At 40.8% G+C, this 26,992-nt stretch overlaps 1 protein-coding gene across 6 annotated transcripts in view; it reads left to right on the forward strand.

Moving 5' to 3' along the window:
- KIDINS220 (kinase D interacting substrate 220) overlaps positions 1–26,992 on the forward strand; it is an 86,312-nt gene that overhangs the window by 21,307 nt on the left and 38,013 nt on the right. For all 6 annotated transcript variants that reach the window (XM_039888073.1, XM_039888076.1, XM_039888075.1 and 3 more), the window contains exons 7-22: positions 110–208; positions 1,728–1,925; positions 4,131–4,229; positions 6,172–6,270; positions 7,538–7,636; positions 8,454–8,631; positions 11,123–11,287; positions 12,277–12,456; positions 13,228–13,393; positions 14,712–14,863; positions 15,025–15,314; positions 16,029–16,169; positions 16,857–17,100; positions 17,242–17,330; positions 18,782–18,926; positions 20,365–20,527. In XM_039888073.1, coding sequence (XP_039744007.1) covers positions 110–208; positions 1,728–1,925; positions 4,131–4,229; positions 6,172–6,270; positions 7,538–7,636; positions 8,454–8,631; positions 11,123–11,287; positions 12,277–12,456; positions 13,228–13,393; positions 14,712–14,863; positions 15,025–15,314; positions 16,029–16,169; positions 16,857–17,100; positions 17,242–17,330; positions 18,782–18,926; positions 20,365–20,527 — 2,507 coding nt within the window. The remainder of the gene's footprint in view (positions 1–109; positions 209–1,727; positions 1,926–4,130; positions 4,230–6,171; positions 6,271–7,537; positions 7,637–8,453; positions 8,632–11,122; positions 11,288–12,276; positions 12,457–13,227; positions 13,394–14,711; positions 14,864–15,024; positions 15,315–16,028; positions 16,170–16,856; positions 17,101–17,241; positions 17,331–18,781; positions 18,927–20,364; positions 20,528–26,992) is intronic.

The following is a 26,992-nucleotide window of genomic DNA, read 5'->3' on the forward strand; positions in this document are numbered from 1 at the left end:
GGTATAAGCAGTAATCTAAGAATACACAAAGTATAATTTTTATATTGAGAGCTAGAGTCTCTTAGAGCACCTTTGCCAATGATTGTAAGTGTGCTGCTTGTCGTGATAGTATGGGACCACCCCTCTGGTCTGGGCTGCACGCAAGGGCCATCTGGAGTGCGTGAAACATTTGTTGGCCACGGGAGCTGATGTCGACCAAGAAGGAGCTGTAAGTATCTTTTCTATTTTAACCCCCAATAATAGAGATATGTTTTTAGTTTTAAGGGAGATAATATTTTTTTCTGAGTATATGCCTAGAGAAATTTCCCTGCAGTTCTTAAGTGACACGTAGAAAAACAAGCATTTTCCTTCTTATATCCTGATAAACATAGATATCGTGTATTATAAACTTTTGCTCTGAAGGGTCTGTCGCTGATGTACATGAACTTAGGCTAAAACAATAGTGATCTTAGTGTAAATCCAAATACTCTTAAATAGTTTGAAACACTGTTAATTATGGGAAAAAAGTTTTATTCTATTAAAATTCCTTTTATTTAAAATTTTAAATAATATTAGTTTTTGGATACTTTTTACTGTGACTTATTTTCTTTCTCCAATAGACAAATTTAAAAATAACGGAAATCAGCAGTCAAAACCTAGAAAGCATAGAAATTTGTTCCATACCTCCTACCAACTAGCAGTTATTAATTCCTTTTTGGGCACCAGATGTGTACCCAGCCCTCTGACAGATGTGCCAGAGACACTGGAGAAGCCCAACAGATTGCTTTTCTTTTGAGTTTATAGAGTATAGTTAAAGGAAATGACGTTTATGCCTAGAAACGGTGAACACAGGCACTCTGTGTACTCAGTGTTATGTGAGATGGCGCAGAAAGACTTCTGAGGAGAGAGGCCACCAAATCCGCTGAGCGTCACGATGTGAGCGCTGAATCGTACTCGCGTGCTGCGTGGTAGCAGCCGGTCCCTCCCGATTCCCGCAGTGGCAGAAGGTGCTCACTGCCGGCCTTTGGGGAGTAGATAATATTTTAGTGCTGGAGACAGAGCGTGACTCTTCGACAGACATGGAAGTCATACCTCTCGCCTTCTTCCTTTCTGGGCAGTTCATCAAGTGGCTGAATGGCTTGTCTGTATGATTATTAAGTGCTAGAGTATTTGAAAAGCCTACGTTATTTTAATATGTGAGAACTATGGCTTAGTTTTGGGGGCTTAAAATAAGAGTTTTTGAAAATGTGGTTTCTAGATCACTGTGAAAGACAAGAATATATTATACTTTTATTGAAATATCCTGTAGTTATTAATTCATTGTTTTACTTCAGTTTTTTTCATAGATTTTTATTATAAACATTCGTTTGAAGTCGGAAAGACCTTTTTTGGATTATTTGATTTAGAGTATGTTTAATTTTGATACATTCTGTCAATGATTTTATACTTCATTACATTTGTGAGAGGGTTTGTTTATTGTAAATGAGTCTAATTTCAGATTATCATATAAAGAATTAAATGTCATAACAGTCCTGTTGACTCAAAAGAACTAACGTATCTTCAAAAATAGAAAATATCCCTCCTAGCCATTTTTAGTATATTTCTGGTTCTTTATATTGGCTTTTATTATCAGAAATAACTGTTAATAATAGCTCACCTTTTTGAAAACGTCTGTTTTATGATTATGGCATTAACGGTATGTTTTCTACAATATACTAACGTTTCTTTGGCACATTTCTGCGTTTTAGAATTCAATGACCGCACTTATCGTGGCAGTCAAAGGAGGCTACACACAGTCAGTGAAAGAAATTTTGAAGAGGAATCCAAACGTCAATTTAACGGATAAGGATGGAAACACAGCGTTGATGATTGCGTCGAAAGAGGGCCACACCGAGATCGTGCAGGACCTGCTGGACGCGGGGACCTACGTGAACATGCCTGACAGGGTAGGCCGCGCTGCCCTCTAGCGCTGGCAGTGGTGGGAGGCGGGCTCCTCAGTGCCGTGCAGGATTCTGCACGCATTTCGTACATTTGTTCTAAAATAAGTTCTAGTTTGACCTTTAGAGCTAGTAAGTTAAAGAGTATTCGATCTTTGTGAAGGATGTTCTTTTTAATTTTCGTTGGATGATATCATTATTGAAAATGTCACGGGCACTGCTGGTCTTTAACTGTCTCTGATGTATCTCCCTGTAGGTGTCGTTCATGGTCACAGGGTTTCAGATAGCACTTTACACTTAGCATTTTCAAAATTGCATTTCTTGCTCTGACCTCTTCTCAGAACGTATGTCCAACTCTATGTGAATTCTCTGCTTGAATAGGCTTTGAACTTAAGGCAGAACAGCTGTCTTGTTTGTTTCATCCCAGACCTGCTTGTCCCACGGTCCTCTCCAACTCAGTACATGGCACTACTGTCCACCCTGTTGTTACAGCCCAACTCCCACGCATCAGCCCTGATTTCTCCTCCTACCTCATCTCATCGTCAGCAGGCTCCATGGGCTCGACTTGCAAAACGCATCCTGAATCTGTCTATCGCCTGTCATTTCCAGTGCCACCTCCCTAGTCCAACCACCATCTCCCGTTGTTATAGCAACAGCATCTTGACTGGGTTCTCTCGTTGGCTCTGATTTATTCTTCACACTGTTCTCAGAATGATCTTTAAAGCAGTAGATCTCATGGTACTCTTTCGTTTAAAGTCATTCAAGGCTTCCTCTCGCACATAGGACAAACGGTACTTCTTTGGTTTATAAATACCACATGACATTGTCCTTGCCGCCCTCGCTCCACGTCCTCATCGTGTCCCACTCTGGCTCCCGTTTCAGTAGGCTGCGGCCATGTTACTTTCCTTTCCTTTTCTTGAGCTCACTGATCTGCAGCTGCGCTGGGGCCCCTGCCCAGCGTGCTGTCTGGGACGCTGATCCTCATGGTCCCACATGGCTGCTGTTCCTTGTCGCCCGCTCTCAGCTTAAGTGTTCCCTCCCCAGAGAGAGCTTCTCCAGCCACCTGGTCCGAAGTACCTACCCAGTCACTTTCTATCTCTTCACTACACTTGAACTTATTTGCTTGGCATTTGTCCAGTTGCGTTTATCACGTGTCTGTTTGTCTCCTCTAGACTGTCAGCTCTCCCAGGGTCGGGACCTTTTCTGTTTTGTTTCCTGATGCGTAGTAAGCAATGAAATATTTATAACTGTTGAGTAATTTACTAGTCTGGACCCATATTAATGCTAACAATCTCAGCTAAAATTTGTCTGCTGTGGGTTATTTCTGCTTCTGATATGGTAGTTAAGATGCTATACCCTGGTGCTAAACCTAAGAATCCTCAAGGACCTGCAGCTTGATTTATAGCCTGTGGGGGCCCACTCAGGGATGAGACGGGCACAGCTCATGGACTTACCCAACCTAGATCCCCATAGCTGATTTGCAATTTAGTAGCAAAAAAAGAAAATTATGCCCATTGCCAAAACAACTGTGTCTGTTGTTTGAAGCAGTGGGAGGATATGGTGAACAATGATTGTTGCTTGGTGAATATAATTGCAGGGCAGAGCGATATCTTTATGAGATAATGAACTTCACCTAAGCCGTGTTCTGGGGAATGTGTCGGCCTTCTGCGCTGTGGGCCTGTCATGCCAGATTGACTAGAATGTGGGTGCTGGTCTGAGAACCAGCCTTCTCTTCCTTATCTAGATGCAGTTGCTGACCCCCACCCTCACCCCCCGATGGCTCTAGCTTTATAGCCCCCTTTTGTAGAGCCCATGGCTTTTGTCATCTAGCATTATTCCAAGGGATTTGTATTACATGATTTCCAGATGTTCATCTGGTTTGTTGACAGCCACGGTGTCATTTTATTTAACTTACATTTGTCATGGAAGATTACCTTCAGAGAGAATGGTTTATTGTTCTGGGTGACCTGTCTTTCTAAACTTTTGTCCTGGAATTTGAGAGTCCTCATTTTGAGGTATAAATTCTTCTGTCTCTCACTCTGAGGGCTATTAATATCAGGTACGACATTAACTAAAAATTTTTTCTTGTTTAGAAATACTTTTTCAAAAAATTTTCAGGAAGATCTATTATATTACTATACGATTATCCTTAACTTCAGAACAATGTTTATTTGTCTTTGGCATCAATTCACCTTGTTTTTTTGTCTTTTTTAGAGTGGAGATACTGTGTTGATTGGCGCGGTCAGAGGTGGTCACGTGGAGATTGTTCGAGCGCTTCTCCAGAAATATGCCGATATAGACATTAGAGGGCAGGTAGGTGTTTACAGAGCTGCTGTTACTCTTTGAATATAACCGGTTGAATGTATTAACTGGTTATAATGTCATTCTTCCAACTTTTTATGGAGATAAACTTTTAAACCCTAACATATTTCGTGGAGGGCTATATTATTAAGTTTCAATACAATAATTATGGAATTTCTGTATTAATTTTGTTAGATTTTGATCAAAGCAAAGAAAAATGAAGCTCGTGTTTTTAAAATTTACCTCTCTTACTATTGTATAAGTATTTTCTATCCAGAAATGAGTAGTTTATGATGCGGAGACTGTTGGTGGCACTTCGAGGATCTGCAGTGCATTTATTTTCTTTGCTCTTTGTCTTCTTCATTTATATGTTCTTCCGTTCTTGTTGTTTTGTCTCCTCTCCTTCCCTCCCTTCTGTTTACCTTTTCTAGGGTCATTGGGTAGCGCCTGTGGACTTCATTTGAGGCAATTATAGCTAAAAAGTTATTAATTTTAGAGCTCCAAAGGTTATAATTTTAGGTAAAAGCTTTCCTGAATTTGTAGTGTTATCCAGTATTTCAAGAGCTTTAGATTTAAAATAATCTGTACTCAATAGTGCATTTTGTGCTTGTGCAATCTCTATTTCTGCTCAGTTTTTCCTTCTCTTTAGCTTGTATCCAAATCCGGTTTTGAATTCAACTGGTAAATATTATGTCAAGTGCTATGAGGGACTTAACACAGGACCCTTGCCTGTAAGAAACATATATTTTAGGTAGGAAGCTTTCAATTAGATTTTTTTTGTTGTTGTTATGTATTTTTTTACATGAACACAGAAAGCGATTGATTCCACTTTTGGTATATGATGGCATTTGATTGATCGCCTAGAGAAAGGTACAGATGTAAGAGCCCTGAGGCGGGGCGAGGGGACATCGGGAAGGCTTTTGGGAGAAGGTCAGGTTTGAGCTCCATTCGAAAGATTGGATTTAGGTAGCGGAAGAGAAAAGGAAGGCTGGGTATTTCCGGCAAGGTTAGTAGAATGATTGGATTAGAAAATTCAGGAAAATGGGCAAGTGAAAAGCTGCAGGTGAATAAGCCAAGCAGGCAGTGGGCTGGGGTGGAGGGTGGATGAGAAGTAGAGCAAGGAATGGAAAGCAGGGTGAAGGGCCAGAGGGGTGAGCGCCAGGCTAAGGAAGCTGGGGAGCTTATGTACATTTCTGAGGAGATTCCATTCTGGAAACTTTAGTATAGGAAACTTAATGTGGCAGCAGCAGAAAGTCATTCACTACCTTTTGGGTTAAAATCATATTATCACTAAAAGGTAGTTACTGGATCACCTATTTAGACTTTTATGTAACTCCTTTTTTGCCTGTCAATCCTATTTTTCTAGGTTCAGTCAGTTTATTTTGTCTTTTAGCTCTGCTTTCAAGGCCTGTGTGGCTCTGTTTTTGCTTTTTGAACTAGATAGGGATTTAAAGGATCTGATCGAGATTGGCATACGGGTGTGGAATGGATGGAGATTAAGGAAACTAAAAATGATAGAAACGGTCCACTTTAGGTTTGCGTAGAACAGTCTCGTGCATGATCTTTCGAAATGATCAGGCAGTTGGAAAGCGAAAGGTCAGAATGTTTATATGGCTTGTCAAGTATGCAGAGCTCAGGATGCTTCTAACCCAGTGCGTGGTACTGGAACCTGATCGCATTGCACAAGCGACTTTACCGTGTCCACTACGTGAGGTCACTGTTTTCTCAGTCAAATAATATTAAGTTTTCCTAGGCGTCTTTCATAAAGAATTTCTCAAAAGTAAATCCAAGGTAGAACCTAAGGATTAATGTTACTCCGCAACGTGCCAGCTGTTGGTAAGATTTATTAATGCTCTATGGTAGAAATGCTAATAACGATGTTTAATGTTTACACATAGCAGTTTCTAACATTGTATCTTCTACGCAGTGACTGTTGATCCTTTTTATCGCGTAGGACAATAAAACTGCTCTGTACTGGGCTGTCGAGAAGGGGAATGCCACTATGGTGAGAGACATCCTGCAGTGCAACCCCGACACCGAGATGTGCACGAAGGTGCGGACTGCGTTTCCGTTCTCAGCCGCGCTCAGCACGGGGCGTTAGTCCCGCCTGTTCTTCCAGCGTCTTCGTTCGATAATAGAATGACACTGTTTTTACCGGGAATGTTCTGTGTCAAATCGAGGGATAACGTTGCATCCTTTCAGGAGTTGGGGATTCACAGCGAAATAGAGCACGTAATTTCTTACTTTAGTGAAATAGGTGCAGAGAACACAACACCAGCTATTCATAAGCTGCGGCCAGATCCTGTCCCCGGCGCTCCTTGACACCCCAGGTGTTGGGGACGCAGACACATCTCAGAGACCGTGGCGAGTAGTAGCTGTTCCCCAAACCAGCCCTGTAGTCTTTTACTGAAATCATGTGAAAAATATAAAACTATATGACTTTAGCGATTGTATTTGGCCTCGTGTATAATAAGTTTTCTATGGGAAAGATATATTTGGAATTTTAGATGGAAGTGGTGGGAATTCTTAATGAATAAAGCAAACTTATGGAGTCACCCACCGGATAGTCCTATTTCATTTGCTAGAGATCGGGACAAGCCTCTTTCTGAACCAGTGCTGGGGACTTTAGTGCCACGGGGCAGAAAGGTTCCTGGGATACCTTCTGGTTTGCAGGTGGTTCCTTGACAATCTTTTTATCTTTGAATCACCTGTCAGCCACTATGGCCACCTGTGGCTTCTGACCAGGTTTCCCTTTCCTAATTCAGTGCTGAACCATGGTCTCTTCTTATTTCCCTTAATTTGATTTTGAAAGCAAACGTGAACTCTTAAGGCTTTCCGAAAGCATACTGCTTATATCAGGTTGTTTTCCCCGTTACACACAGGTCCCAGGGGACACAGATCTAAAGTGACACTGGTATAGATTCTGTAAGAATCTAGACACTGGCCTGCCTGGATGTCCACTGGCTGGGCTGCAGTTGGTTGGTGGGGAGATGGTGGGGAGGGGAGGTGCTGCCCCAGATTTTGGAGGCGGGCCTGGGGAATGGCAGCCACAGTGAGGACCAGGGGACTGTGGCCAGAAATGGCTGATAAAGTAGCTAGCCACATCCTGAACTTGGCTGAGTGATATAAAATTTTGATGCAAATGATTGGTCATGGAGGAAGTACTCGTTAGTTTTTATAACTATGTTTTCTTGGCAACATTTTGAATACAGATGGGTACCAGAGTCCGATATTTGAAGTTTTGCATGTGCATTTATGTGACTTTATACATTTAGGAGTCACGCTATTAATCTGGCACATGCTCTTATCTGGGCTCACAGGATGGTGAAACGCCGCTGATCAAGGCCACCAAGATGAGAAACATTGAAGTGGTGGAGCTGCTGCTAGATAAAGGAGCCAAAGTGTCTGCCGTGGATAAGGTAACAATCCGTGCAGCGAGGACACGACTTGGGAGGCTGTTGGTGGACTGACCTGTGTATCTGGTGGACTTAAGGGGTCTGCTTTTACCTTGTGGAGGGAGAGATGGCTTGCTGGGGATACCTGTGTGGGCGCCATCTCCTTGGCTGTCGTGACTGCATGCTGAGCTGGGGCGGCCGGTGCTCAAGTAGCCGCCTCAGACCTCCCTTCAGCTGCCACAGGCCACCACACGGGGGCGGCACCAGGCATCGATCTTGGTGCACATAAGCAGGAAAGACTCCGGGGACCCTGAGCAGGTGGGGGCGTGGGGCAGACTGGCCCTGTGTTCACCTGCGGGGTGGGCGTGGCCTGCCGTAGTGCCGCCCCCTGCCCGGCACTCGTGTTCCACGGGGCGGCAGCGTGGACGGATGGAGGGGAGGGCTGTGAAACAATACGGACTAGCTGAGGAAGATGGGTGGCCTCTGTCGACAATCCATGTTTGGGTGATGGACGGTCATGAACCTACGACGGAAGTGGGGCCATGGCCTGGGAGGAGCCGCGGGAGCAAGCCCGTCGCTTCTCCTTGTTCAGTGAGTTGAGGGCAGGGGAGAGGAATGGCCGTCGGTCCAGAGGCCGTGGGAGAAGTAATCCCTCAGGGCAGCTAGGAGAGGGGAATTTCCAGGAAGATGGAGATACACATTCACGTTATCTACGTGTTCTATGAAAAATAGGGAAAGCTCAGATTTTCTGTTATTTTACAGAAACGTGAAACTCGTTACTCTGTATACACTTATATTTAAAAAAACGTGAACGTTCACTCTTCCTGTCACACTTTTGCAGAAAGGAGACACTCCTTTGCACATCGCCATTCGCGGAAGGAGTCGGAGACTCGCAGAACTTCTTTTAAGAAACCCCAAAGACGGGAGGTTGCTGTATAGGCCCAACAAAGCAGGAGAGACACCCTACAACATTGACTGCAGCCATCAGAAAAGTATCTTAACGCAGATATTTGGAGCCAGTAAGTACTGGGTTTTGTTCCTGACCGAGCTTTCCAAAGAAATGAATGTTCTATGAAGAAATTAAGAGACCAACAGCAATTTTGCATTTATCGTTTAACTGGAGATTGTAAAAGTTGAGAAAGTTAATACTTTACGGTGGAAAAATACCCCGTAAGTCGAAAGCTCTTTTGCATTGTGTTGTAGCGTTCCACGTGAAGTATGTTCAGAGCCATCAACGAGCTTTTAAGACTTCTGAAAATCTAGTCTACTTTTCTGAAAATCTTTCGCCATTATTCTCCCGCGTGTACTTGGTGCTTTTAATGAAAATGTCCTGTTTTCTTTGTGGCCCCAGCACTCAGAGTTCTCTGCCTTTGCTTGCGTCGTGCCCCCTGCAGGTCACTCCTGCTCTGTCCCCAGGAATGCTCTTTACTTGATAACATCATGTCATCTCTCTCTGAGGCTCACGGCAGTTGTCTCTGACCTGCTCAACCAAGCACAGTGTTTGCCCCGTTTGAATACTTAAGCACTTGTGTTTATATTTCCTTTTAAAATACTTATTATATATGGCTTTTTATTCTATTTCTTTTAGAATTTTCTCCCTTTAAAATTTCAAGTTCTTCAGAGTAGGGACTATTTCTTCTCATCTTGGTGTCCTCTGTAACATCTAGCATAATGTCTTGCATATTATGCTAAAATAGTTTTTGATTGAAAAGAATGGAGAGTATCATCATTTTTATGTGGTCTTTTGAAATATGAAACAGTTTTCTACTAGAATTGAAAAAGAAATATTTCCCATTGTCCCCTATCTCTTAATTCATAATTGTTTGACCCTCTAGAATTTTATTTGCCTTTCTGAAAATGTTTTATGCCAAGTATATAACCTTAAAAAAATCGAGTCATATTATAAAAGCTTTTAATAATGAACTATGTCATATTTTAATTGTTACATAATTTTTCATCACAGGTTCTAAGTACATTCAGTTCTCTATTGAAAACTATTTGATTGTTTTGCTGTTAAAAACTACTGCTGCAGTGAACATCTTTGTACATATACCCATAACTCTTCCTTTCAGGGTTACTTGCTTGGAGTAAATTCCCAGAAGGAGAATTGGCAAGTCAGTGGACGTTAGCAGTTTTGATAGACTTTCCAAAATGGCTGTAACAGTTCCTTCTCCCTGGGGCCGTTGACGAAGAGCAGCTGTGGACAGCCTTGCTAACATGGGGCGCTAGTCCTTAATCTTTGCTAATCAGACCCATCAGAAAAGATCTCATTCTAATTCGCATTATAAAATTGTCAGTGAGATTGAGAGCTTTTAATAATGTTCATAGGCTGGATTTTTGCCATTTTCTTCTTTGCATCCTTTGCCCACTTTTTTTTTGAGCTTTTAATATTTTTTAAAAATTGATTTTAAGTGTCTTTGTAGGTTATGAATTTTGATCCATATCCAGCCTATGTGTGTAGCATCCCTCTCCCCAGCTTATTCTTTTTTTATGGTGATTATAGTTTTTTATTCCTCATCCAAAAGTTACACATTTTTGTAGTTTGTCAGTCTTTTCCTGTAGTTCTGGCTTTATGATTATTACATTGAGGAAGAAAGGCCTTTTCTATGCAAAGATATTTAGAAGTTTTTTTCCCTTATTTTTTCTCCTAATATTTTATGGTTTTACTTTTTACATTTAATTTTTTAATCTTTGAGAAATTAATTTTTGTTAAGATATGAGATGTATAGAGTTTTAATTTTACCTTTTTTAAAATGGATGTCTGACTTTTTAACACAATTTATTAATTCATCTTTACCCACTGATTTGAAATGCCACTTATGCTCATATCCTGTGTGAGTTCTGTGATCTAATCATCATTGCTTTACAGTATATTTTGACTTTTCTCCAAAGATAACTATTTTTTGGTAGTCTTTACATTTTTTTCTTAGCTATTTTTACATGTTCTTTTCGCTTTTTCAAAGTATTCTTATAGATTTTGATTGGAATTGCCTTGAAGTGATCGATTAATTTGGGGATAGTTGTTGTCTTTAAGTCGTTGAACCTTTCTGCTGGGAACCATAGAATGTCTCTTTTTCTCTGATTATCTAGGATGTTTTCAATAACAGTTTGTGGCTTTCTTTATATAGGTATTATACCTATTAAGTTTATTACTATGGACTAGTTTGTGTTTTTATCTTATTTTATTGATTCTAAAATGTACCTTGTTCCACTTTTTAAAATCTCTGAAATTGGAACGCGTCTTATAATCAAGACATAAGAAAGCATTGTGTCACAACTGGGCAGTAGTTTTTCTTTCTTAGTCGTATGTAATAATAATGCATCAATAGGTGTCTTAAGTTCTGTGAAATATAGTACTAATTTAAGACTCTCTGAACCTATTTTTACACAGGCCTAAGCATTTAAAGTAAGTTTTTTTTCCTAATTAAATACATAATATGTGAGAATCGATTTTCCTTTCTAATGGCAATGTCTTTTTCATGAAAGGAAACGGTGTGTTTATGATTACAGGACACTTGTCCCCTACGGAAACAGACGGTGACATGCTGGGTTATGATCTGTACAGCAGCGCCCTGGCGGACATTCTCAGCGAGCCCACCATGCAGCCACCCATTTGTGTGGGGCTGTATGCGCAGTGGGGGAGTGGGAAATCTTTCCTGCTCAAGAAGCTGGAAGGTAAAGGGCCTTGTCTGTGTGAAGTCTGTTTCTATAGGAAGGTTTTCTCTGGTGTGTTTTTTTTAAGAAAAGAAAAATGGAGTTTTATGTGTGGGTGTGTGTGTTTGTTACTCTGCTTACTGAATTGAAAGCATTAGGGTTTTACTCCCCTCCAGCTGATCCTCCGCACAGAGTCATTTGAGTTCTGTTTCTGAAACAAAGACCAGCTGTGTTTCAACACACGCAAACCCCCTTGGCGGCACAGTTTCTGCATGTGCCCTTTATAACCATCATCTCAGGTCCTTCACAGACTTGTCAGTTTGCATGGCCACACCTGGACAGCCCTGCGTCTCATGCACTCCATGCTCGAGCACAGAGGGCTGTTTGCTCTTGCAAGAATAGACTGGATACTTCCCTTAGTTGCTTCCTGTATTTAGAGCTTCCTAGAAAGCTCCCCGCGTCCCCAGCACCCGCACTTTTGGTGTGGCAAAATGTTACTCATTCTTCGAGGACAGGTTTCAGTATTGGCTGTAAAAATTGTGCCAACTTTTGTAGGATGATTCGTTTAGGGCTCATTTAGGCTCAACACACACCTGTAAGAGCACCTATTCTCAAACGACTGGAGGGAGAAGGGGTCACGCAGTGAAGACACATAGCAAAACACTGATTTTCAGTTTTATATATGGAAGTAATGCCTTATTGCTTGTATAACACAAACCTCAAAACACATCAATAAAATCTTGACAGATGGAAATATCGGAAAAAGGATTTTGTGCCTCTTCTATATGAAGAAGGAGGGTGGGTGAGACAGGGGAGCTGTGCCCCCAAGGAGTGGGATGTTTACGTTTACCAGAAGAGAGCACTGGTTAAAATGGCTCCGTAGCAACATTTTATTAGGGACTTAGTAAGTGCCCAATAAATGTTTATGCCGAAAATGTGAAATTTTCAAATCGAGTTAAGAATTGTGCTTAAACAAAACAGGAATAATTTTTTACTGATTTCTCTTTCAGATGAAATGAAGACTTTTGCAGGGCAGCAGGTCGAACCCCTTTTTCAGTTCTCGTGGCTCATCGTGTTCCTGACCCTGCTGCTTTGCGGAGGGCTGGGCTTGCTGTTTGCTTTCGCGGTCGACCCAAACCTCGGGATAGCAGTGTCCCTGAGCTTCCTGGCTCTCTTATACATATTTTTTAGTAAGTCTTTGCTTTTTAATCTTTTTCTAAAATGTAGGAAATGTCAAGACTCATTATTTTACGTCAGAGATATCTACATCTCTCTTAAAAAGCTGTGATTTTCATAGTTAGGTTAGAAAATTGATCTTTTGCTGTTTTATAAGTTGGCTTAGAGGAATGCTGTCCATAACCTGGCTGGAGTATCTTTAAAGACGAGTCTTCCACTTGTCAATACTGAGGCAGGACTCTGGTTTATTATACTTACCCTTTTATATGTTAACTGATGATTTATATTGAAATCTTTTTTTTTTTTTTTTTGAAAACAAGTCTTCACAGCCACCACTGGCATGCTCTTGAGCATCTTAATCATGATCGTAATTTTTATTTTATCTAAAAGCAAAATAAAAATAGATAATCCCTGCTCTTGGAGTGTCTTTAGTTGTAAGAAAGGCAATAGATTTACTGTTGGAAGAACCAGTAACTTCAGTAGCTGCAAATAGTGACAACCCCAGTCATTTACACTGGAATCTGAGCTAAGTGATGTGTTTCTGTTTAAGGCATTATCTTTCTGTCGTGTTTCTTAAGTCATATTTCGATTTGTTTACTTTCCATTTATCATACACCTTCTCTCTTTTTGAGGAGTTTCATTAATTGAGTAATTCTTTGAGGAAAAGTTAGGAAATAGCATGGGACTGTGAAAAGTTAGGAAAGCCTGCGTGTCATTACTTGTTATTTGACTATTTGGAGAAAAGAATTGTTTTGGATAATTTTTCTTTAAACTGTGACTTTCAGTCGTCATTTACTTTGGTGGACGAAGGGAAGGAGAGAGCTGGAATTGGGCCTGGGTCCTCAGTACCAGGCTGGCCAGACACATCGGGTATTTGGAACTCCTCCTCAAACTGATGTTCGTGAATCCGCCGGAACTGCCCGAGCAAACCACTAAAGCTTTACCCGTGAGGTGAGTGGGTCCCGTTGACAGAAGTAACTTTTAATGAGGTGAAGCAAAATAAAGTTCATAATGCATCATTTCTGAATGTACATTTCAAAAGAAAACATTGGTCCTTGAAGCTTTTTACATGAGAAATCAAACACACGAGCATGCCTGGTCCCGCGCGCTGGGAGACAGTACATGTCACATCTCCCTCTTGTGCATTGAAGGTCAGAGGCGCCCTTCCGTAAGGAATCTGTGTAACTTTGACCACGTTTTATTTGCACGTAAACCCCTTTCCCTCCCCACCCTTGTGGCACCTGCTGGTGTCCTTTGGGCGCACTTTGAATTCAGAGTGCGGGACCTAGCATGGGGCCCCGGCACCCCTACGTTAGTCGTCGTGTAACTGCGGCACCTCAGCTTGCGCTCCAAGCTGGTCTCCTCGTCGGTGGAAATAGATTTACCTGCCCGTCTAAAATTATCGATGTCAAATAGGAAGCGTGTGAGAAAACCGTTCAGAGAGATGAACAACATGCGCCAGGGAGCACAGGGGAGGAGCTGGGCTCCAGGGGAACGGACGGGGAAAGATTAGGGAGCCGAGGGCGAGGAAATTCAGTGGAGATTGGCAAAACAGTTAAAGTTATAAGATACAATACGTGTAATTTCAGATGGAAATAAATAGGCCGAACCAGATAAAACATGACAACCATAATATGTAAAAAATAAGGAGAAAAACTTAGAAGTAATGGATTAAGTATTAAGAAAAGAATTTAAAAATGAAACGTTAAAATGAAAAAGTTAAAAATAAAAGGGAAAACATTTTTTGCAGAAAATAAACACAAGTTAATGAGGTGATTAAAAAAAAGAACAATTAAAATAGCTGAAATGAAGACTGCACAGCACAGTGTGATCGAAGATTATAGTCTTCAGGACTAGAATATTTTTCCAGGTTCTCATCTTTGCAGCCAGTGCTCAGAAAACTTTCTCTAAAGTGCTGCTGTCGTGGCCGCACCCGCTGTGCGTGCCGCGTTTTCATCACTGTGTCACAAGGTGCCGAGGTGTCGGATTCCTTGTCTTAACTCTGTTACAGCTTTTTCTCTCCTCCGGCCTTTAGTCTGAATTTCTTTATATAGCTCCGCTACATTTAACTTTTGTTACTGACTTTTCCTAAGAAAAGTACATCAGATGTTAGAAGTGGAAGAAACCTAATTCCAAGTTCTTTTTCTCTCCTTAGAATTTTAAAAACAATATTTTGAAAGAGACATAAAATAATAGGGTACATGATTTTAGATGACGCATGTTGGCGTCTTTAGGGATCTGAGTAATGTTTCCTTTCCCTGCCCCGAAGGTTCTTGTTTACAGATTACAATCGGCTGTCCAGTGTAGGGGGAGAAACATCCATGGCTGAAATGATCGCCACCCTCTCGGATGCCTGTGAGAGGGAGTTTGGCTTTTTGGCAACCAGGCTTTTCCGTGTATTCAAGACTGAAGACACGCAGGGTAAGGAAAGCTTCCCTCTTCTTTTCGTGTGCGGAGGGGTTCAGGATTGGTGAAAACGTGAACTGACCATCGGGTCTGTCATATGCTGTCGTGTAGTGTTTAGGATTTCCGAGATACTCGATATGTAAATAATTGTTAAAAATCGTTTGTCGTATTTACAGGTAAAAAGAAATGGAAAAAAACGTGCTGTCTTCCATCTTTTGTCATCTTCCTTTTTATCTTTGGCTGCATTATTGCTGGAATTACTCTCCTGGCTATATTCAGAGTTGACCCCAAACATCTGACGGTGAATGCGGTCCTTCTATCAATTGCATCTGTTGTGGGGTTGGCCTTTGTGCTGAATTGTCGGACCTGGTGGCAGGTGCTGGACTCGCTCCTGAATTCGCAAAGGAAACGCCTCCATAGCGCTGCCTCCAAGCTGCACAAGTTGAAAAGTGAAGGATTCATGAAAGTAAGCCCGCTCCGGCTGTTAGAGTGGGAGCGTCTGGGCTTCAGGGCGCGTCCTTTTTAAACGGCGCATTCGCTTTTAGTTTTATTCCAGATCTTTCCTGTGGAAATGCATATTTGAAGTGGGAAAAATTGTAACAATACCATGTTTCTATAAAATAGATTTTTATAAGATACTCAAAGGAGTTATCAGGTTGATTATTTCATAGATGGGAATTCCTACCTAATAATAAAGATTCTTCTAGAGCCTGGTAGAGTGAGGAAATCGAACCAACATAACACGTGAAACAGCAGCATACTTTTAGAACCAAAAGGGGCTGTCTCCAACATCTGCAGCCACTTCCTTTGATCAAGGTCCTGTCCCATCGGGAAGTCATCAGTCCTGTGGTGTTCAGATCGTTTAGATTTGCATTTAAATCCTAGTCTTTTGACATTCAGAACGTGTGATCTTGGCAAGTAAGTCACTCAACCCAGTTTAATAATTAAAAAGAAATGGGCGTGCCAGTGTCTACTTCATTATAAGGGTGAAACGCTCCAATTTATGTGAAGTCACTTTGTAAATTGCAAGGCACTCACTAGGGCTTTAAGTGGAACTATAACTGGCAGTGAAGACTTGGGCTTTCTTTTCTTCTTATTGGGTGACTTTCTATCAGGCTTTTCAAGAGACCTGCTGGACTTTCTCATGCCTTGGGCGCCGTCTGCCCCTCCTTTCACACAGGTTCTTAAGTGCGAAGTGGAACTGATGGCCCGGATGGCGAAAACCATTGACGGCTTCACGCAGAATCAGACGAGGCTGGTGGTTATCATCGATGGGCTGGATGCGTGCGAGCAGGACAAAGTGCTCCAGATGCTGGACACCGTACGTCTTTACCATCTTGAAACTTGTAGTTGTCACATACATGGCAGCTGAGAGGAACGACTTCATGAATATATCAAATGGAATTTGAATAGTACTTTTCGTTTTGTGAAAATAGTCCATTTTTTAAATGTTGAAACATAGCAAGAGTAAATGTTTCATCACAGAGTTAAACACTTTCAGCTTAATGGCAGAAGAGAAAATGAAAAATGACTGGCCCTGAAGACCATAGTGTACCTGCAGCTTTGCTTTCCAGATAGTTATGGTTAGAATCAGAGGCACAAGTAGGGAGCCCACAGAATCTGTATTTTCTTACTGCAGGATGCATCAGTGGCCCTCTGTGAGGTGTGTGATAGGCAGCAGTGTGTGACTGGGCAGAGACCGGTGCGCCCAGTACCTCCTGTGTGTTCATGAGTATTTTACACGTGTGTTGGTCTTACTTCCTGTGTAGACCACTGAAGTGTCTCAAAATAGGACAGGATTCATTGTTCTCTGGAGGTTTTATCTCTGTCAGGTGGTAAAAATCCGGATTGAGATGTCAGTGAAATTTGTTTTCATATAGATTTATATTTTGATGAAAAATAGTTTCTAAAAAATATAGCCACCAAAGTATAACACTAATTTTGAAGAGACTTTTTATTACGTTGGATAATTTAAAATATATATCATAGATATACATTTCTTCTACAGGTCCGAGTTCTGTTTTCAAAAGGCCCATTCATTGCCATTTTTGCAAGTGACCCACATATTATTATAAAGGCAATTAACCAGAACCTCAACAGTGTCCTTCGTGACTCAAATATAAACGGACATGACTACATGCGCAATATAGTTCACTTGCCTGTTTTCCTTAATAGTCGTGGACTAAGCAGTGCGAGAAAATTTCTTGTAACTTCAACAACAAACGGGGACATTCCATGCTCAGATGCTACAGGTAAGGATCAAGTTCTTCAGATACTTTCGGACTGAAGTACCTTTTCCCTTGAAAAATATTGTTTGTTGGTAGTTCATTTCTCTTTGTATATCATGTACAACAGAATTTTAGTACAAATGGTGCTCTTGATAAATCTTTAAGGGATGCAGGAAGATGCTGACCGAAGAGTTTCACAGAACAGCCTTGGAGAGATGACAAAACTCGGTAGCAAGACAGCCCTCAATAGACGGGTAAGATGCCATCGGTTTTGAGTCACGTGTTTGTGTTGCTATTATTCAAGCGATACTAAGGCGACGTCACTTAAATACTCTTTTGTGAGGATTGCACTGAGCTCATCGGATAAATTTTATCACCGAATTTTCTTGCAGCTTCAGTGGCTCTTCAGGGAAAGGCTGAGCCCACAGCCGTGTAGCTGCGCTGTACAGGCGGCCCTCTCCTCTCCCAGCCCGTTCCCAGCCCAAGTGCCGCTCCGGACTCGAGGCCGATTGATTCGGATTCTCTGAGAGGGAGGGTCTCAAGCGCCCCAGTGATGTCACCCAGCCCTGAGAACCCCTGCATTCATTCCAGGCGCCCGTCGCCACCCTGTCTCTGTGGGGTAAAGAGGCATGTAGTGCGAGGAAAGCCCCGTGCCTTGTCTTCCTGTCGGCCTTCCCCCTTCCCTAATGTTCGTGAGCTGTGACTAGTGCTTCCGTCCCCACACAGTGATTTCGTACCCTTCCCAGCCACCTTGGGTTTCTCCTGGGACATTCCAGCTGTCCTTGCCCTATCCCATTCCTAGAACTCCCTTTCGTATGGAACAAAGGAGTATGACAAGAAAGGACGTACGTTATGGTGACAGTGCCACTTAAGGCTGGCATGTTCAGGCTAGCATTAGCATTGCCTTTCTTTTCTTTCTAGCTTGTTACCATTAAATTTGGATATTTTACATGAAAAAAAAACAAACAGGTCTTCGGTGACCTTTCGACATTCTGATTTTATGCCTCTACCCTATACAAATATGGATGCGAAGTTATCATTATAAAAGACAGTCGATGGCACTGAATTAAGAGGCAGCATGATTTTCCACTCGGAGTTTCTCTCCTGGGAGCCTGGGCCCGAGCTCCCTGCATAGCACCCACCACCCTTGGGTTCACGGCCTCTGACGAGAGACCCTGAGCTGCGCCCGGTCCTCCTCTGATCTGGTGGGATCCCCCACCCCACCCAGCGGATGGCCTTCATTAGCCATTCAGTTGCTTTAATTCAGTGCATTTAATGCGGATGTGAGGGTGCTTAGAGCAGCCGTGCCTGTTAGATAGCTGTCACACATTAAAAATAACCTAAAAATCAAAATGCTGAGTTCTTAAAACCGGACAAGGAGTCTATTGCTTTATTATTTCAGGATTCAAATAAATACTGAGCTCCTGTGAGAGTCTGGATCGAATTCTCTTTCTGTACTTCTGCTTGCTTTTAATCTTCAATGCACCGAGCTTTCTCTAACTCTGCAACTATAAATCAAAATGCATCTGAAGCCAAAGCATAGCATTCGATGCAGTTGCTGCTGATGCTACTGTATAATTTTCCTGGAAAGAGTCTGCCTCAGGGAGTACTACTGCTGTCACTTTTTATTACATAGCCTTCCTCTTTGACCACAATTTTAGATTTGTCATTGTCATAAAACAGCCTCACGTTCCCACTGTTTCAGGACACGTACCGGAGAAGGCAGATGCAGCGGACCGTCACCCGGCAGATGTCCTTCGATCTTACAAAACTGCTGGTGACGGAGGACTGGTTCAGCGACATAAGTCCTCAGACCATGAGAAGATTGCTTAATATTGTTTCCGTGACAGGTGACTTTTGTTTCTTACTGTCTTCCGTTAGGCAATAAGCTTTAACATTAACAGTACAACGCAGTTTTGGAAACAAAGGGATTTACTCTGTATTTATGTTTCTGCTGCTAAATACCAGTTTTATTTGCATTAAGTGTATCTAATAAAACCAATATTAGTTTTGACAAGAAAAATCATACATCAGTTGTGCACTATTATTTTAAAACTTATGATTCAAAAAAAAATCCTTTTATTTCATCTCAGGTTTAATTGGATTGCAGGTAAAGACTGTGCCACTGATCTAGCAGACCAGACCCTGCTTGCCAAGGAAAAGAGAATCCAGGGATGCACGTATCAGCAGATTTGCTGAGGGAGCGAGGGGCTGAGGATGTGGGAGGAATTGAGTGGGGGGATTATGCCTATCTGTTGGTGGTAAGGAAAGGGATAATTCATATTTGAACCAAAGCAAATAGGTATAAGCTAAGCTGATAATGGTCAAGTAAAACTGACAGTGTTTAAAATGAAAAAACAATATCAGCGGTCCAGAATCCCAACAAAATCAAGGAAAAAATGATGAAGCAGGGAAACAAGACTTCGGTTTTAAAAGGTTGATGATTGCAGCTGTCCACATGAGCGCGTGCCCAGTGTCAGAATGCTGGTTTAGAGTCCTCAGAAAACCTCAGGGATAGACAGGAGCTTTAAAAAATATGTAAACAAATCTTAGAAACACATTATAACATACTTGGTAGATTTCTTACATAGGCTGCCCTTAGTATCTAAAAATGAAAATATATGGGATTGCACATTTAATAAAACAGGAATGGTTCAGCATATTTGGATTTGTTTAAGAACCACCAGTTTGCTCTTAGGCAGTACTTTAGGGCAGCGGTCCCCAACCTTTGTGGTACCGGGGACCGACGTTCCTGTGAGAATAACGCCCGATGATCTGAGGCGGAGCTGAGGCGGTGATGCTGGCGCTGGGGAGCGGCTGCAGACACAGATGGAGCTTCGCTTGCTCGCCCTCCTGCTGCTCACCTCCTGCTGAGCAGCCTGGTTCCTGACAGGCCATGGACAATACTGGTCTGTGGCCCCGGGGGGTTGGGGACCTCTGCCCTAGAGGATGCGCCCATCATAGGTGCACTGATGTTCTGCTGTGTGATTGTGGGCAGTGTCAAGACTGCCGGACACACACACTTCTGAAGGATTTTTGCCTGCATGTGTGTGGTCCAGCCACACAAAAATTACTTTAGAAGTAAGCAGAGTAGGATTTGAGCCCTAGGAACTTTCCAGGAGAGCACTTTGAATTATAGAAACCATATAAATAGTAGGTTGGAATTTACTGTGTAAGTTAAGTGGCAAGTTTTAAGAATTTAAAGTTAAATTGTGAATATACTAAATGTTTTGCTTAACACAACACTACACATCTATGAATTGAAAAATGTTTTTATATTCCTTAAAGGGCGATTACTGAGAGCCAATCAGATTAGTTTCAACTGGGACAGGCTTGCCAGCTGGATCAACCTTACCGAGCAGTGGCCGTACCGGACATCGTGGCTCATATTATACTTAGAAGAGACTGAAGGTATTCCGGACCAGATGACGCTGAAAACCATCTATGAAAGGTGCTTTCTCTGATCTCCTTGTATTTAACTTTATCTTAGATCGAGTTGACTTTTCAGAAAAGAGTTAATGCGTATAAAGCAAAATGAATACAAAATAATATGTATAAAACATACACTTCTGGATTCAACTAATCTCGTTAATTCCCTCATAATTTTGGAGTTCTATTACATAAGTGTATATCCCATTATATAAAATTTACAGCTTTATTTGTGTAGTAAAACATTTTATTTCATGAGTAAATGTTTGTACCATAACACAGGTACTGTGTAATTATGAATATTGGCTAGGTGAGCAGTTTACTTTTTAAAAGTCTTAACTTCTTAATAATAATTCACACCAATATAATGGGATTTGGTAGTCACATGATATATTTTTACATGAAGCCCTAATCGGCATGGACAGGTAGTCAGTCCTTCGATACTAAGACGCTGTCATTTTTGTGTAAATAAAAGTACGTTTGAAGAAAGCCTCAGCCTTCACTTAGGACCCGGGACCTGGACTCTTAGCGTGCTTTTTGTCTGAGTTGGCATTGTTCCTAGAGTAGAGTATTTGGAAGAAACTTGAAGCGTGGGCGCGGGAGAGCTGGCTGTCTCGTGGGTCCTTGTCTCGGGGGATGGTGGGGGCTTGCCATTAGCAGCCCCTCCTTTGGGCGTTTGTACCCCAGCCTGCCTTCCTCAGTGCCAGGTTCTCTGCTCCGCCTTCGCGCTGGTCTGCAGTCTGTGAAGCTCAGGGAGGTGGTTAGAATGGTTCCAAGTGATAAACAAGGAGGATCGTGGGTCACAAAGTTTCAGTGACTTCCCAGGGCCACACAGGTCTCACGTAGCAAAGCTCTTTCAACCCAGGTCTGTCAGACTCTTCGAACTACTTCTGTGCCTGTCACTGTTCTAAACCACTTAGAGTTTAACTCTTCTTATTCTCACGGTCTTGGAGGCAGTAGGTCCTATTATTCTCATTTTACACATGAGAAAATTGAAGCCTCAGAGAGGTACGCCACTTGTTGTAAGTCTCATGGCAGGAGGTGATCGGGCTGGGGTTTGAAATGAGGCGCCTGGCCCCAGGGTCCCTGTCCATGTACTGGCCACCCCTCAGCGGCTGGTAGCGTTTAAACTCCCCGAAGCTGTGGCGCTGTCCGAAGTACTGAAGAAACTGAGATTTTTTTTTTTTTTTATGATGAACCTAGGTATCTGAAGTTTTTGCATGTTTTCTTTATAGAATATCATCAGATATTAATATTCTATTTACTACTTAATATTTAATATATAAGATGTTTAATATAAATTGTCTTATTCCAATAACAGCTGACCTTTTAAGCAGACATTACTGTAATGTATTATTTTTCTACGATTTTTTGCCTTCAAGAAAACATCAGTTTTCCCTATTTAAAATAAACTATTAGTTATCACCTTTTTTCAGTTTTCCTTCTTTTTCTCTTCTATCTGTCCATTCATCTATCCATCTGTTTGTCTGTCTTGTAATAGTAAATAGTCCAGGTTAGTTTTTGGTTTTGGTCGAGAATAGGACTCGAGTCAGTCTCTTCATTTCCCTTTAATGAAATGTAATGTTCAGAAGTCTGCTGTGTCTTAAAAGTATACCGTGTCTCAGGATTACAGAAACGTTGATCAGCTGTCATTGTCAAGGGCAATGTGCTTGGCCTCCCGGGCACTGGGCCCCCTACATGTGCTGTTAAGAGTCCGGACAGTGGTGAGAGAAAGCTGCGTCCTCAGGAGATAGAAGCAGGAGGGAGGTGAAAATGAACAAAAGATTTCTAAAGTCCTCTAAAAAACTTACATTTCAGTTCAGTCCAGCACAAATTTAGTAAGTGTCTACTGTTTGGATAGTAGGTGCTGGAGATACACTGGTGAACAAGTACACATATATTTACTTTTTGATCTAGCAATCTCACTTATAGAAATTTACTCTGAGCCTACGCCTCCACAAATACAAAACAGTGCTTGTGTAGGGTTGTTTATTGCGATGTTATCTGTAGCAGCATAACTTAATCGCACATTTACAGGAACATTGGATGAATAAATCAGGGCACATCTATCATAATAGAGTGTTTTGTAACCGTAGAAAAGAATGAGGACAAACTCTATGATTTGACATGGGGGAATTTCCAGGATATATTATTAAGTGAAAAAGGCAAAGTGCAAAAGAGTATATAACATGCTACTGTTTGCATAAGAAGGTAGGTTAAAAACATCCATATAGAAATACCAAGATATGGATTCTTTTCCTGTAAAAATACAAAACAAACCCACAGGAAGATAAACCAGAAACTAAAAATGTTTACCTATAGAGGTGCTTAGATGGGAAATGAGATGCCTCCGAATGTACATTTTTATATAGTTTGATTTCAGATCATTTTAAAAATAAAAGTTAGGATGGAAAAAGGCAAACCCTTATACTGACTACAAACAGAAATAAATGATCTTAAGGGTATATGAAATTGATGACATAATCATACAGATAAAATAATTCAAGCACCTTTGAACTCAGTACTCTGACTATTCTTAGTAGAATATATTTTGAGGACAAAATTTAACTGCATAGAAATCTTGAACTTATTAGGTGTATGGTTGGTAATATTGTTGTTATACTTCTGAAATCCTTTTGAGTATGTTGTAGGGTAGAGTAAATGAATAGATAGCTATTTTGGGGAACCTATATCTTTCACTCAGTGGGTCCATACCAGCCTGTCTCCAGCCAAGGAGATAAAAATATTGAATGAATGAAATTGAGGAAGAACACTATGATATTCGATTGGCTTTGGAGATATTAAATAATAACTCATAATTTTAATGAGCTTTCTCCTGGCTTTGTTTACTGAAAGGGCCTAGAAGCAAAAATACCCCAAACTTGTGAGCACACCTGGAGCCTAGATCTTGGTTCCTGAGACCCGGGACGCCTTGGAGAAGTGGCTGGTTCCAGACCTAAAGTGGGGAAGGCTCAAGGTGAGCCTGTATGGTTGTGCCAGAAAGCAAGGAAGGACGTTGTCAAACAGTGGGGTCTGGAGAGAGGGCACAGGACCGAGCACCTTTCACACGGGGGCCCATCATGAGGAAAACTGATAGTAACAGATGATAACATTGAAAAAAAAAATCCGTGAGCCCGTAGTGATACTTAGAAGAGAGGAAAAAAAGGGTAGCTGTTTGTGCTCAGATCATAGGAGAATGCCAGCTAACATGTGGAAGGAATGAGTAAAATAGAAAAATCGACATTTTTGACTCTCACTCTGGTAACTGATTTGAGCAAGGATCATCAGTAGTGTCGAACACCATTGGGGGAGGGTTGTTGGGGTACAGGATGCTCCATAGTCTCAGAATACCACTTCTTGGGTGCCTTCGTGTTCCAAAGAGGAAGTGCCCTTACAATGGACAGAGCCGGCTGTCACCGCATTTTATCGAATGGTCAAGACATTAATGCATCGTAACCAGATGCATAGCGTCCCATACCTCTAGATAAAATGCGGCAGAGGGTACCACATCACCTGCGGGGGATTGGTGCCAGAAATGCTTCACTCTGACTCTAATCGTGAGGAAACAGCCAGATAAATCCAGAATGTGGAGCATTCCACCAGACAGCTGGCTTGGACTCCGTATTGGCCACTGGGGGAGACTAATGCAAAGTGCGAATTGTGATTGGAATCTGTATCAGGAGAAAAATAGAGTACAGAAGGACATTTTGGGGGTAATTGAAGAATCTGAGGTTTTGAATCTATTCATTTCCTTAGGTGTGGTAGTGGTGTTTTAGGGAGATGCATGCTGAAGTATTTTGGTGTGAAATACACTTACAGATGGTTTGGCAAAAAAAGTGTTTTATGTAATTGTATGTAGATATATGTTTGTATATGTATCTATGTATGTTTATATATTATACATGTGTGTGTGCAGTAGTACTCACACATATCCATGGAGCACACATCCTAAAACCCCAAGTGGATGCCTGAAACCACGGATGGTACTGGACCATATATCTATATTCATATTTGTACACACTGTTTTTTCCTACGTGTACATACCTATGATAAAGTATATAGATTATGCACCATAAGAGATTAACAACCATAACTAATAATAAAGTAATAACAATATACTGTAACAAAAGTTATGTAATGTGGTCTCTCTCCGAATATCTTATTGTACTTCACTCATCCTTCTCATGATGATGTGACATGGTAAAATGCCTCATTAAGTCGAGAGTTTTTACCTTTTCACTTAAAGGAAGCACTTTATGGCTTTTTTTTTTTTGTGGCATATCCGAGTTGCCAGCATCACTACTCTTGTGCTTTGAGGCCATTCTAAAGTAAAATAAGGGTGACTTGAACACAAGCCTTGTGATATTGCAACAGTTGATCTGATAACCCAGAGGGCTACTAAATGACCAGCCAGTGGGTACCGTGTATGGGGAGAGATGCTGGACCACAGGACTGTTCATGTCCCAAGTGAGATGGAGCGAGATTCTATCACACTACTCAGCGTAGCGCACAATTTAAAACTGATGATTTATTTGTTTATTTCTGGAATTTTCCGGTTAATGTTTTTGCACCATGGTTGACTGTGGGCAGCTGAAACCACGGAAAGCAAAACCACAGATAAAGGGGACTAGAGTGTACACACACACACACACACAGCGGAGGAGGGAGAGAGCAGGTGTATCAAAGTGTATTTTAATTTGTGAATCTAGGCGAGGCGTATTTGGGTGTTTGTTGTTCTGTTCTTTCAACTTTTCTATGAGTTAAAAATATAAAAAGAAATTTTAAAGCAGTGGAAGAGATACAAGTAACTAAAATATAGGATGATGTTTGACAAAAGAAATATTTTTGAGGGGGGTGTTTTTTATCATGTAATTAAAATAGCTTGTAGAGGGACTATTTCATTCAAGCAAGTATAGAATATTATATATTGGAAGTATAATCAGATGAGGAGACTTTGCTTTGCCATTAAATTCATTTTAGACTTCAGCATTTGGGGCTGCCATCTATGAGTGGGTTGGATTCAGAGTGATTTTGAGATACTTTTTTTTTTTGAGAAGTATGTCTTATGTGTCTACAAATACTAGGAGTGTTTTATAGATAGTCTATGGAAGAGAAAAAGACAATGTAGTAAGACTGAGAATTCATTAAGAAATCGACTTAAAATAATTAAATTTAAGATGATTTGAATGAAAAACTGGGGAGACAATTTGATCAACTTATTGTAAAATCATATATTGGAATATGTTAGAATAGTTTCAATGACTGTTTCTAGTTAACTATAGTTGAGTTCTTTGATGCTATTGCTTGTCATTTGAATAATAAAAAGTTTTATTTACAGCAGACAAGCAGCACTATGTAATTGATATTCATTTATTAGAAGAAATCTGATTTGGTAAAAACAATCAGAAAATAGTATTTTTAACACTAGTAGTAAAATTTTTTTAGTCCGTAAAAAGCCTCATTTATTTTTATAGCAATTTGATGACACATCTGCTTGCTTTATTCGGCTGAAAAAGAAAATGTTGGTTCTTGGTGTTTGGTAAAATTGCTTTGTTAAATTATTTTCTAAATTGTTCAACTTTTAACAAATGACATTTGATACTAACACTGGAAAGCAATTTCAGCTCATTAAGTAGATCCCTGTGTAAACCGTTGGAACATGAAGATGACATACTGTTCACTCAAGATTATTTTAATTGGTACAATTATTGTAATTTTCTTGCAATTATGTGTTGAGCTAAAAGCTTTTGTCTAGATCATTTGAGGGTTTTTTTTTTTTTTTTGGTTAACATACATTTAGTAAGAAGAAAGGAAATAAAATAACTGTAGATAAAGATTTTCTGTCTACTTTTTATTATAGCGTTTTAGACAACCATTGAAACATTTTAGTATAAAACTTTATTTCTGGTATTTTTTAAGCATTTTAAGCAAGAATAGAGGTTTTAAAAAGATCAAATAGTTTTCATGAAGGTAATGTTTAAAATTTTTGTTTTGACACTGCTCAAGAAGTCTTTTACTCAGGACGATATGGTCAGAATAGTTTTGTGATAAAGATGCCATATTTTATTTCAGTACTCTTTTATTTTTAAAATTTATTTTTATTTTTTAAAAAAACAATTGAATGTTTTGAGAGAGCTTTAGAATGGTAGCCATTTTTCATTTTATTGAAATAGCTTTTTGCTGAATAGACACTATAGCCATTTAATTTATCATATATTAAACTCAGTATCTTTAGATTATTCAAGTAGTGGTATTTCTGTTCTTAAGACATTTCTGTAATAAAACGTTGCATCATGATATTTCTTCTTGATATTCAGCCAAAGTCTTTATCAGCTTAATCTGATCACTTCTGGTTATCTCATGCCTCTCAGCTCTCACTGCCCTGCTTCCTCTCCCCATGTTCTGGGGGCGTTATCAGTGGTCCCCAACCCCCATAATGTGGCCCAGACTATGCATGGATTTGTTTCTTTGCATGTGGACTTAAATT

The sequence above is a fragment of the Pteropus medius genome, unplaced genomic scaffold (genome assembly GCF_902729225.1).
Source record: "Pteropus medius unplaced genomic scaffold, Ma_sr-lr_union100, whole genome shotgun sequence".
Classification (NCBI taxonomy): Eukaryota; Metazoa; Chordata; class Mammalia; order Chiroptera; family Pteropodidae; genus Pteropus; species Pteropus medius.